At 47.4% G+C, this 13,691-nt stretch overlaps 1 protein-coding gene across 1 annotated transcript in view; it reads right to left on the minus strand.

Annotated features, from left to right (window-relative positions):
* The window catches only part of MAPRE1 (microtubule associated protein RP/EB family member 1), a 26,713-nt gene that overhangs the window by 5,356 nt on the left and 7,666 nt on the right, over positions 1-13,691 (minus strand). Inside the window, exons 3-5 of the mRNA XM_015831905.1 lie at positions 10,268-10,475; positions 7,714-7,832; positions 5,931-6,083 (exon numbers count right to left, since the gene is read on the minus strand). Coding sequence (XP_015687391.1) covers positions 5,931-6,083; positions 7,714-7,832; positions 10,268-10,475 — 480 coding nt within the window. The remainder of the gene's footprint in view (positions 1-5,930; positions 6,084-7,713; positions 7,833-10,267; positions 10,476-13,691) is intronic.

A 13,691-nucleotide genomic window follows, 5' to 3' on the forward strand; every position in this document is an offset into this window, starting at 1 on the left:
TGGGCTATCACCCTCGGTTTTTCCCTCTTTCCCCATTAGACGCACCGGGACCACCAGCGAACGACTACATGGCAGAGTTACAGGCGATCCATCGATTGGTGCAGCGACAGTTGGAGAAGGCCAAGGCTGACTACAAAAGGTTTGCTGATCGGTCGAGGCGGGATACGCCTCTACTATCGGTGGGAGACCGGGTATGGCTTTCCACCATCAACCCGGCCAGTCAAGAAATTAGACCACCGATATGTAGGACCATTCCCCATCGAGGCTGTCATCAATTCGGTCGCCTATCGCTTAACTCTGCCACGTTCCATGCGGGTACATCCGGTCTTTCACCGCTCTCTGTTGGTCCCTGAGCAACCGGCGTGTCCACTCCGTCGAGCCGAACCTCCCCCACCAGAACGTGATGGAGACAGTGCTCCCGAGTACGAGGTTGCCAGCATTCGGGATTCCCGTTGGGTGAAAGGTCGCTTCCAGTATCTGATTGAATGGAAAGGTTACGGACCGGAGGAGTTCACCTGGGAGGATGCGACCACCGTTCATGCTCCTGCTTTGGTGACCGCCTTTCATGACCAATTCCCATCCCGACCTCATCCGGATCGGCAGACCCGGGAGAAGGGCCCTGCGGTGCGGGATAGTGTTGTGATTCCGTGCCAGCCTGTGTTCCCAACAGCTGAGTCTGAGGAATCTGAGGAGGAAGTGTAGGAGGCCTTTGAGGGGCCGTCAGGGTCAGAGGGAGGCTCTGATGAATTACAGAACTCACGGCTTGATGAAGAGCCTGCACCCTCCAGTCGTGTTTCTGATGAAGCTCAGCTGTGTGAGGAGCATGAGTCAGATTCGGAAGGCTCACACCTGGATGTGCTCATTGATGCTCCCAGGCGTCGTCAATTAGCAAGAGAAAAACAACAGCAGTCTATGCGACTACTCCAAAGTAAACGGAGAAGGCAATGAGAGGCAACGCCCTGGGACTGCTGTATAAAAAGGGGAGGTGTGGGCGTTGCTGGTTGCTGAAGGCAACGGTTTGCAAAGTGCTTCTTGGAATCCTGGTCTGTTCATCTTGTTTGCAACGTGTTCCTGTGGACTATTTCCTTCCTTTGGACTTGAATTTTGCTGTTTGTGTTTTGGACTTATTGACAGGTTTGTCACCCAAATAAAAGGGATTTTGTTTTGTTTTAAAATCTCCAGCCTATTGTATCAGCAGGGGTTGGGTCCTTGTGCCTCTAACAAGGATGACAATAGGCTGGGATAGAACAAAAGTAAACCGCTCCGCATGGGAGAATTTATATGGGGAGCTGCGCATTCTCTGAAACATGGTATATAGTAGCGGCCAAAATGGTGGAAACCTTTTGGGAAAAGTGTACAGTAGAAATGCCATCAAAAGGTTTCCACAATTTTGGCCACCACTGTACATACGTACGTACATACATACACATACATATTAAAAATAACACTAAAAATGGATGAGTGATCCCTGGGTATATCCATACTAATAAATAACAAAAGGTGAACACCAGGGAAATTTAAAATCATTAAAAGTTTTAATAAAACATTAAAAATTTTAAAAGATTCTAAAAGATTCTAAAAGAGACCTAGCTTTCGTTGGTTCCTACCAACCTCATCAGGGCATAGATAATTCAATGGGAGAAGGCATTTATACACCAGTCAATGCCTGCGCCCGACTCCTAGACCTTGTGATAGGTCCCGGTCGGTCAATCACTGTGTTCATCATGGTCAACTCCTCCTCACTGCTTTTGCCTACGTTCCCATGGACATCAACCCTCCCGTTACTCCGTGGCTGTGAAACAGGGAGGAGCCTGTCTTTCTTCCAATTCAAACCACAACCCTCATAATCCTGATGTTTTTTCTTCTCCTCTCCTTTGAGATGACCAATAGGTCCCTTTCCCAAGCCACGATTACGATAGTCATTGCAGGATTCCATCGGAGGCATCCTGCATTCACTCCCATCGTCAAGCTTTCCTTTCAGCTCCACTCCCCGGATTCTACTGCTATCGTGAACATTCATGGCATCTGTCCTCCCCTTTTTGGTAGACCTCAGTTCGTAACGCTGATTAGGCTGAAAGCATCGGTAAGTGGCTCCATCTATGTCAACCGCATTTAGGGGTGGCCACCTCCGTGCCTCGTCAATACGTTGTCCCTCCTCCTTTCCCTTCATAAGGCACAGTTTGGATCTTGATTTGGTGATCGTACCTTCACCCCCTTCCATCTGCCGTGTTACCTTTAGAGAACACACACCAGCCCTGAGCGAGGGGAGCTCCCGATCATTTCCTCCTCGTATACCTTCATGGGAGGTAGTTTTTACAAGGAGCTCTTCATTCCCCTTCGTGAGGCTCACTCCGGGTCGTAGTTCAATAATCCTGCCTTCGTCCCCTTTGGTCTGCCGCGCCCCTTTTTGAGGGCATGTAATAGCTCCCCACGGGGAGAGCTCGCAATCATTCCCTTCTCGTGCGTTTACAAGGTTAGATCTTATCGGGTCAGCCGTTTCACACAGGCATGACTGCGATCCCGCCAGGCAGGTATGGAAATCCACGGTCGCGGTGGTACTCATGGTGGTGAAGTTGATGCTGTTGCGAGGATGGTTATGGGGTGTCTCGACCCAAGTGTATTCCGTCTCTTCCTCTGAATATCTCGCGCAACGCACGAGGGTATCTGACGTTGCATTGGCTCGACCTCCAATGTCAACAGGTTCTACCGCTCGTGATGGATGTGCTTTAATCCTCTTGGCACTAGAGGTCTTAAATCGTTGGTCACTACTCTCATGGGTATTGACGCTCTCCAGTGTGGGGGTGGGGTTGTTGTTATTATTTTGGTTATCCCATGACGATCTATTGCGTGCCTCCCATGACCTCAGCGTTCGATATGCCGGGCGCAGATCAATATGCCGGTTGATCGATTCATCACCCGAGAGCCAGGCTTCTTTAAGCAGTCTACCATTCTTTGTAGCATCACTGGCAACCACCTTCACCCCATCAAAATCAAATCTGTGACCAGACTCTACCATATGCGTCAGAATTTGGGAATATTGCTCCCCTCTTCTTATGGCCAATTTATGCTCCTGAATTCTAGTTATGACCCTCTTAGAAGTCTCACCCACATTCATTCATTCATTCATTTATTCGATTTGTATCCCGCCCTGGAGCAGTTACTGCAGTTAATCATGTATACCACTCCAGATTTCTCTAACGTGGGGAGTGGGTCTTTTGGCCTCATAATACATGAACGCAACGTCCGGCTAGGTTTGTGTGCTACCACAATGTTATAAGGTGCCAGCAATCTGGCTGTGGCCTCTGAGACGTTGTTAACATATGGGAGGGTGACACGTGTCGTCTGGGAAGGTAAAATCCCCGTCTGTAGATCACTAGGAGGTCTAGGTAGTGCACCATGGCGCTGTTCTGTCCCTGTTCCGACCCACTCACCCAAACAGCCAGCCGAGGGTTAAAGACTTCTCCAGACACCACTTCAGATAAGAAACTTGGCAGCAGCTCCGTAGCTGCCTGCCAAGACCTTTTACTCCAAACACACAGAAACAAAAACAATACACACAGTTTAAAGCCACAGCAAACTACTTTGCCAGAGATTCAGCTTTTGTCCGTCACAGAGGTCCAAATGGCCACCACCACCCTTTTATAGCCTGTGGGGTGTGGTTCAGTGACTCAGCTTAATCTCTGGCACGTCTCTTTTTCTGCTGCGCACGCTTGTCGCTCTACGCTGGCGTGGATCCAGCCACAACTTCTCTTCCTCATTATCCGACACACCTGGCTCCTGGCCAATCTCAGAAACACCTGGCTCCTGGCCAATCTCAGAACCACCCGGCTCCTGGTCAATCTCTTCTCCGTCGGAAGACACCTGAGGCATTGCTAAAGAGGAGGGTCCTGGAGAGGGAGGCCTGGCCATCTCCTCTTCTTCATGTTCGGAGCCTTCTTCCTCCGATAAGAGGGGCTCACAAGACGGAGCCACAACAGGCGCTTGATGAACTTCACTGGATATCCATTCTGCTTACAGATGTGGAAGAGATGTTTCCTTTCTTGCATTCTGGCCCTGGCTGTATTGCAATGGGCGTCAACTCTCTTAAAGAGTGTTCTAACACAACTAACCTTGTGAGCCACAGGATGGTTGCTATGATAATGCAAAATCCTATCGGTGTGTGTGGGTTTACGGAAAACCTTGGTGCTCAGGGTCCCATCCGGCCGGCGATGGACCAAGACATCTAAAAATGCCAGCTTACCCTGATGTTCTTCTTCCTCCGTAAACTGTATATCCGCACACACTGAATTAAGTGTGTTCACAAAGTCAGTTTTCCGACTCCTCTTAATGACGACAAAAGTGTCATCCAAATAGTGGGCCCAGAACTTGGGACGGTACTGGGCCATCACTATGTGCTCTAACCATTGCAAGACAGCCTCGGCAACAATGCTAGAAATCGGGGATCCCATGGGGGTGCCCTTTATCTGTTCGTATACCGTGCCCTGAAATGTGAAGTAGGTTTTCAGGCATAACCCTAAAAGATCCACAAGGTCGCCAGGGCGGAGGGAGTCCTGGTGCTGTCCTAGTCCTTTACAATCCAAAAGGTCCTTAATTGTCCTAACAGCTAGGTCCTGTGGGATAGAGGTGAAGAGGGAGACGACGTCAAAAGACACCATCACCTCATCATCCTCTATCCTCAGGGTCCTAATCCTGTCCAGGAAGTCCTCTGCAGACCTGACAGTGGTGTGGCTGTCATTGACCAGGTGGCCAATGCGATAACTAAGCCACTTAGCCAAACCTGAAATTGGGGTGTTCCTAAATGAGACAATAGGTCTGAGAGGAACACCCTCCTTGTGGACCTTGGGCAGCCCGTAAAATCTAGCAGCTGCCGTATCCCTGGGGCGTAATCTCATAAGAGTGTTGTCATCTATTCTCCTACCATGTTTGAGGGCACTGAGCACCTTATTAACCCAATTTTTAAGGGTAACCATGGGGTCCTTCTTCACCATCCTGTAAGCAGTCGTATCTTTGAGTAGTTCTAAAGCCTTGCGTTCATAGTGCACCCTATCCATGACGACCGTGGCCCTCCCCTTATCGGCTGGCAGTATGAGGGTATCCCTATCCTCTTTGAGTTGGGCCATGGCCTCCAACTCACCCTTAGATAGAGTCTGGTGACGTCTATGATTCATAAGGAGTCCAGTCACTCGTTGTCTAATAGAGTCTTTTAACTTCTTCCCCCAGCGTAACGTGGTGTAATGAGGCCTCCAGTGCCGCTACAAAATCCAAGTTATGTGCATCCATCAAGCATCACATTGTAGTAAGGTTAATTGGGCTTGGGTCAACATTCTGCTGGAGAGGTTATAAACCACTCCATCGGGTGGGTTACCTTTGTTGGAATTTCGTAACCCCTCAATCTTGTTTCAGAGCATGTCTGGAACGGCTCACCTTTCTGGTGATCCAACAGATATGTCGATCCAATCTCCAGAAATGCTGGTTTGTGAGCTCCATACAGCATTTTCCTCGGTAATTCTCAATAAACCTAGTTAAGCCGCCATTACGCCTATGCAGGTCGTTAATCACATACATATATACACACACAGATAGATTATATATACATGCATGTATGTATATGTGTTCATGTGTGTCTTGGTATCATTTTCGTATAATTTGGCATTTTTGGATGTTGCTATTATTGTTATTATTTTATTATTTTATTATTTAATATCCTTGGGGTGGTGACATTTGGGGGGGTCTTTTTTTCTCTTTTGGAAGCAGTGCGTGGGAATTTCATTTTTAGCGTGTGCCACGGTGTGTACAGAAAAAATGACCATAAAGGTTATTTAATTCCATTCAATTCATGCAGGTGAATGTCCTGGGGAAGGGTGCGCAGCCCATCAGTTAACGTCCGAGCCCAAAGCGGGGAGCACCACCTCCAGATCACACCCACTTACATCTGTAGCATAAAGTATTTCCACGATTCTCTGGAGGACCGGATCACTTTCGCCTTCGTTCTCCTGGCAGATCAGCTCGATGTTCCTCAGTTTCCCGAAGTAGAAATCTCGTTCCTTTTCTAAATCTTCCACAGTCATCTTTAATGCGTTGATCTGACAAAAAAAAAAAAGTCCATCTCAGAGCCAAGTCGCTGAAGGGACGCCACCACAAAGAGCCGTGGGGGCACAGTGGTCAGAATGCAGCATTGCAGGCTGACTCTGCCGACTGCCAGCCTGTTCGATCCTGACCGGCTCAAGGTTGACTCGGCCTTCCCTCCTTCCGAGGTCGGTAAAATGAGGACCCAGATTGTTGGGGGGGCAAATAGGCTGACTCTGTAAACTACTCAGAGAGGGCTATAAAGCACTATGAAGCAGTATATAAGTCTATTGCTATTGCTCTACGCCCCCTCTCTATAATCTCTGTGTCATCTGTCTATCATCTATCAATCATCTATCGATCATATATCATGTATATTATCTCTATCTATCTATCTATCTATCTATCTATCTATCTATCTATCTATCTATCTATCTAATATACATCATCTCTATGTATATCTATCATATATCATAAATCATCAAATATGTATATGTATCTATCATCTATCTATATGTATCATCTATCTATCATCTATATCTATCATATATCATCTATCTATCTATATCTATGTATCATATATCATCTATCATCTATATCTCTCCGTCCGTCCGTCCGTCCGTCCGTCCGTCCGTCCGTCCGTCCATCCATCCATCTATCTATCTATCTAATCATCTATCTATCTATCTATCATCTATCTATCTAATATATATTATCTATCTATCTATCTATCTATCTATCTATCTATCTATCTATCTATCTATCTATCTATCTATCTATCTAATCATCTATCTATCTATCTATCTTATATTATCTATCTATCTATCTATCTATCTATCTATCTATCTATCTATCTATCTATCTATCTATCTATCTATCTATCTAATATATATTATCTATCTATCTACCTACCTACCTACCTACCTATCATCACCTATTCTGTATCTGGTGGCACAGGGGTTAGAATGCAGTACTGCAGGCAAAACTCTGCCCACAGTCAGGAGTTTGATCCTGACCGGCTCAAGGTCAACTCAGCCTCCCATCCTTCCGAGGTCGGTAAAATGAGGACCCAGATTGTTTGGGGGGGGAACAGGCTGACTCTGTAAACCGCTCAGAGAGGGGCTGTAAAGCAGTATGGAGGGGTATATAAATGCTATTGCTATTGCAATATTTTCCTTCCTTCCTTTTCCTTTCCCTCTCTTTCTCCTTTCTCTGAGCCCTGGTGGCGCAGCGGTTAGAACGCAATATTGCAGGCAAGAGGGGTGGGAAGAGGAGATATGTGTGGGGGGGTGACACCCATGTGAACATGCACAACTCCATTTCTGTAAGCGATGGGCAAGCACCGCTCCCACAAATGGAGCTTGGCGTGGGTGCACAAGCGCCCACTGCTCGCAGAAATGGGAGTCACGCGCTGCTTGCGTGGCCATGGCCCGGAGGTCAGGGACCCCTGCTCTAATCCACTCACAATTCCTCATTCCTTGCCCGACAGAAGTTCAGGAGGGGCTAACAGACACACACACACCCGCCGGACCCCTTTAAACGGTTTAAATCCAGCGTGAAGGGGGGGTTCGGAATTCCCGTCGGGAAAAACCACAGCTGCCCACGTCGCTTACCGCCGCTGACAGACCTCCCACCCCGGAGACCCACCTGTTGTATCAACTCGGCCGATTCGTCCTCTCCGATCCCCCCAGGAGGCTTTTTGATCATGCCAGGCCCGGATTTATTCGCCACCGTTGTTCTCTGCGCAACCATGGGCCTCGCTGGGACTGTGAGAGAGAGAGAGAGAGAGAGAGAGAGGACGCGTTAGCAACGCTCCGCCGCGGGGCGCAGGGCCCCGGCACCGCAGCCAACCGACGTGAACGACACCCGAAGCGTGCAACCCGGCGTGCTACAAGCCCAAAGAAGAGCGTAAAGGCGCGAGTTCCTTCTGCCGCCCGCTTAGTACCAATTGTAGCCGCTTTCTTTAGGCAGAAGGGAGAGTCTGCTCGCGCCGCCTTCAGCTCCGAGGTCCCCACAAAACTGATATCTATAAAAAGAGAGGGTTTCTGACGATGAAGCAGCACAAACACAACGCACTCCGCCATGACGAGATCTCGGATGGAAACACGGAAACGCACAGCCTCCCCGCACAATCCGCGGGGCTGAGGAAGAGCAGGATTAATGGGCAGCTTCGAAAATGAGATTTTTCCACCCCCTTATTTGAAAAAAAAAATTGTGACAAACTAGCGTTGGGCAAGGGTCCAGGGCAAGTGTCCAGAATTTTGAGGAGGCCGCCCTGGCTAGATTGTGAGAGGAAGTGCACAGGCACAATTGTATATCGTAGATCCTTGTGTAAAAGTTATTTCGAATTGGTTATTCTTTCGTAAAATGTTATGTATTCATCACATTTCTATGCTGCCTATCTGACCTGACTCTATAAAGCCATTTTATTTCTTCTAAGGGGTGTGGGGTCCTTGGTGCTCTCTGAGCTGGATGGTTTTCCTGAAGACATTTCATTTCCCAAGTAGGGAACATCATCAATACTAGAAGGGAGGGGGAGGAGGAGGAGGAGGAGGAGGAGGAGGAGATGATTCTTGATGCTCTCTGAGCTGGGTGGTTTTCTTGCAGACATTTCATTACCCAAATAGGTAACAACATCACTGCTCTAAGGGAGTGGGGTGTGCTCTCTAGAAGGGGGGTGGGGATTGCTCTCTGTTTATGTATAGCAGCTTACCCTGACACTGTTAATGGGAGTATTCTTGGTGATTTGTTGATGAGGGCATTGTTTGTCTGAGTTGATAGTTCCTTGATTGGGGGATTACTGTTTGTCTAGTGCTAATCTTGGTGTTAAGAAACAACCACTGACAAGACCACGACACACACAAGTTAAGACTCACAAGGCAGGGCACTGGTGAATAAGCAGAGAGCAAGCCCCCCCCTCCCTTCTAGCACTGATGATGTGACCTAGTTGGGTCCTGAAACGTCTGCAAGAAAACCACCCAGCTCAGAGAGCACCAAGGACCCCACATTCTTTCTCTTCCTCCTCCTCCTCCTCTTCCATTCTGCAATCCCCCCTCCCTTCTAGCACTGATGATGCTACCCAGTTGGGTCCTGAAATGTCTGCAAGAAAACCACCAGGCGCAGAGAGCACCAAGAACTCCACAGTTCAACCCTGAGTTACCCATATCCTCTGCTATGGGTGTGTCTCTGGGTGTGTCTCAATTCTAGGATTCCTCCGATCACTGACGTTGTCAGCTGCCACCTTACGCTTGCTTGTAGCCCTGGGGGAGAGTAGATGGGAGGAGAAACGCTTGGGGGAAACAGAAAGTAACTGCTGCATCTCCCTTAGATGCTGCTTCAAGGCCACCCCGGCTGGGAGAAGGCAGCAGCTGCATACCAGCCTATGCTGGAAGTGACTTCTGAAGCCGTCTTGCTCCAATCTGATCGGGCATAGAGGGGCCGGCCACGGGAGGCACTTAAGGGAAGGAAAATTTGAACCCGGGGATTTGGGCGCGCGATTCTCAGTTCTGGCTTTGCACTACTGCAATACACTTGACTGCTAATAAAACGATACCTTTCTCAACAAATGGAGCCAAGGATCCTCTCTATTTGGACAGCCATTTGTATGAAATGGTATAGGGTTTCCTGCATCAGCAGGGGGTTGGGCTAGATGACCTCCAAGGTCCCTTCCAACCTTATTATTGTTTATTATGAAGAGACTGCAGTCATTGGTCTGAAGTGGTATAGCATTTCCTGCCTGAGCAGGGGGGTTGGACTAGATGACCTCCCAGGTCCCTTCCAACTTTATTATTATTTATTATGAAGAGACTGGACAGCCATTGGTCTGAAGTGGTATAGGGTTTCCTGCCTGAGCAGGGGGGTGGACTAGAAGACCTCCCAGGTCCCTTCCAACTTTAATATTATTATTATTATTATTGTTGTTGTTGTTGTTATTATTATTATTATTATTATTAAGAGATTCAGGTGTGGCAGGCCTGACAGAGGTAGCCTTTCAATCCAATCACCACCTCACCTTTGGCCAGGATAACGAGAGATGCCATCAGCCTGAGATGCTACCTGTGCTGACAGGGGTGTCCCCTTCCTGGGCCCTCCCAGAATGCTGGGACCACTTCTCCCATCATCCCCAACCGCCAGAGCTGGCCCAGGAGCAGCACTAGAACTCCCCAGCGCCCGCGGCGCCCGACACACCAGCCTCTCTTACCGGTGCCACCAGAACCGAGAGTCTTCTTCGGCTTGTTCAGCAGCGGGACCACCAGAGGCGGGGCGGGGCAACTCTCCTGGCCTTGCCGAGCGGCCACAGGGTCGTAGTCCTTCCCGTCGTAATTCGCGTCGAAGAACTTCTTGAACCACTGAACAAATTCGAAATTGTCCTGGAATTTCCCTTTCACTAATTTGTCCACGGGTATTATCTGAGGAGAAGACAGGTTAAGGAGGTTAAGACGAGAAGTGTACCTTCGAGAATTATAGCAGAGAGGTTTCTAAAAGCAGTAACAGGTTGTCCTCGCCTTTAAGGTACGGCCACACCTGGAATACGGCATCCAGTTTTGGTCACCACGATGTAAAAAAGATGTTGAGACTCTGGAAAGAGTGCAGAGAAGAGCAACAAAGATGATTAGGGGACTGGAGGCTAAAACATATAAGGAACCGTTGCTGGAATTGGGAATGTCTAGTTTAACAAAGAGAAGGACGAGGGGGGACATGATAGCAGTGTTCCAATATCTCAGGGGCTGCCCCAAAGAAGAGGCAGTCAAGCTATTCTCCAAGGCGCCTGAAGGCAGGACAAGAAGCAACAGATGGAAACTAATCAAGGAGAGAAGCAACCTGGAACTAAGGAGAAACTTCCTGACAGTGAGAACAATTAACCAGTGGAACAACCTGCCTCCAGAAGCTGTGAATGCTCCAACACTGGACAGCCGTTTGTCCGAAATGGTATAGGGTTTCCTGCCTGAGCAGGGGGTTGGACTAGATGACCTCCAAGGTCCCTTCCAACTTTATTATTATTAAAGTTAATGGGGAAGTTAGATTCACTTAACAAATGGGGCAAAACTCACTTAAGAACAGAAATTTTGGGCTTAAACATGGTGAGAAGTCAAGGACCACCTGGAGCTTCCTGATTCTTAAATTCATTATTCTGTGCCGTGCGCGATAGAATCCTAAGGGATACCGTGTCGAAATCCCTTGCCAATATTTAAGAGCACTATCCCATCTCTCTTACGTCTTAGGCAAGAGACTCTCAAATCTTTTAATCTCTCTTCCTATAGCTTAGCTCTTAATTCTCGGATCATCTTCACTGTCCTTCTCTGAACCTTTTTTTTTTAAAGTGGGATAGAAATAAACACGCTCTCAGCCAGAGATTGACTGAGCTGGGGTCTCCCCAGAACAGAACAGAGTGGATTTATATCTTCGCGTGATCTGGAAATTATATATTAATCCAGAAAAAAGGGGAATTTTTTGCAACAGGCCACCGAAAGACCAAAATTGCATTTCTTTCCCTCGGGACCCTGGCATTTGTTCACACAAGAAAAAGTAGGGTGACAACCTGTCCTTCAAAGCACCTGAAGGCAGGACAAGAAGCAATGGATGGAAACCTATCAAGGAGAGAAAATAAGGAGAAACTTCCTGACAGTGAGAAAAATTAACTTGCCTCCAGAGGCTGTGAATGCTCCAACACTGGAAGTTTTCAAAAAGAGATTGGACAGCCATTTGTTCAGAATGGTATAGGATCTCCTGCATTAGCAGGGGGTTGGACTAGATAACATCCAAGGTCTCTTCCAACAAAGATGATCAGGGGACTGGAGGCTAAAACATATAAGGAAGTGTTGCTGGAATTGGGTATGTCTAGTTTAACGAAGAGAAGGACGAGGGGGGACATGATAGCAGTGTTCCAATATCTCAGGGGCTGCCCCAAAGAAGAGGGAGTCAAGCTATTCTCCAAAGCACCAGAAGGCAGGACAAGAAGCAACGGATGGAAACTCATCAAGGAGAGAAGCAACCTGGAACTAAGGAGAAACTTCCTGACAGTTAGAACAATTAACCAGTGGAACAACCGGCCTCCAGAAGTGGTGAATGCTCCAACACTGGAAGTTTTTAAGAAGAGACTGGACAGCCGTTTGTCCGAAATGGTATAGGGTTTCCTGCCTGAGCAGGGGGTTGGACTAGATGACCTCCAAGGTCCCTTCCAACTTTACTACTACTACTACTATTATTATTATTATTATTATTATTATTATTATTATTACTCTATTATTCTGTTCTTCAGTGCAACGGCCTGCCTCCAGAAGATTCCAAGAAGAGACCGGACAGCCATTTGTCTGGAATGGTATAGGCCAGGGGTAGGCAACCTTGGCTCTTTTATGACTCGTGGACTTCAACTCCCAGAACTCCTGAGCCAGCATCGCTGGCTCAGGAATTCTGGGAGTTGAAGTCCACGGGTCATAAAAGAGCCAAGGTTGCCTACCCCTGGTATAGGATCTCCTGCATAAGCAGGGGGTTGGACTAGAAGACCTCCAAGGCCCCTTCCAACTCTTCCATTCTGTAATTTTCTTTACATGACCGGTTTCTTGATTTCCTAAGGTGCCAAAACGCTGGAAACAATTAGGACACTGAACAGAATAACAGAGTTGGAAGGGACCTGGGAGGTGGTCTAGTCCAACCCCCTGCTCGGGCAGGAAACTCTAAACCATTTCAGGCCAACGGTTGTCCAATTCCTTCCCCGTCATCTGTGTTTGTGATGAGGACCAAAACAAAAAAAGCAAAAAAACCCCACCAGGCATTGCGTAAATGCCAAGGTTGGCCCAAACTTCCTGTTCCTTTATTCCATCTCCAATTGCTACAAACTTCCTCAGCAGCAAGAAAGCTAATCTTTGTGTTTACTCACACCAAGGTCTCGCAACCCACCGATGGGCCAGCTGCTGTTTAGAAACACACACAGTTTTTGCAACATCTAGCCGAGAGCTACTTCCTCGGAGAACGTGGAAGGAAGGATGCACGTCCTTTTCTGGGGTGCAATTAAGGCCTCTCCCCCGTTACAAGTTTGGGGTATCGTTCCTACAAAGCAAAAAAAGCTAGAAGCGGTTTGCTTTTTTCTTTCCTTTTTTTTTTTTTGAACAGAAATTCATGTTACTTTTGAAAAAAAATAAAAGTTTTTTGCAGTTAGCATGCATCCAAAGCACTGGCCTTTCAGAGGAAAGTCCCTGGGCCCAACTAAACGGAGGTCGTTAACTCACTTCATCCCGGTTTTCCCAAACTAACTTGGAAAGATAATCTCAAGGCTGCTGTTTGCTCTGTCTATTCTCCCATATAAGATAAGATAACCTTTATTGTCATTTTTTTTTTACTGTGGGCACAAAGGCACACATCACAAATTAAATTTAGCTGCCCGCTCTCGAAGAGAAACACATACATGACACACACTGCTAAACATACTATAATAATAATAATAATAATAATAATAATAATAATAATAATAATAATAATAATAATAATAATAATAATAATAATAAAGTTGGAAGGGACCTTGGAGGTCATCTAGTCCAACCCCCTGCTCAGGCAGGAAACCCTATACCATTTCAGACAAATGGCTGTCCGGTCTCTTCTTAAAAACTTCCAGTGTTGGAGCATTCACC

Source organism: Protobothrops mucrosquamatus, unplaced genomic scaffold (genome assembly GCF_001527695.2).
Source record: "Protobothrops mucrosquamatus isolate PMUCROS unplaced genomic scaffold, P.Mucros_1.0 scaffold_286, whole genome shotgun sequence".
Lineage (NCBI taxonomy): Eukaryota > Metazoa > Chordata > Lepidosauria > Squamata > Viperidae > Protobothrops > Protobothrops mucrosquamatus.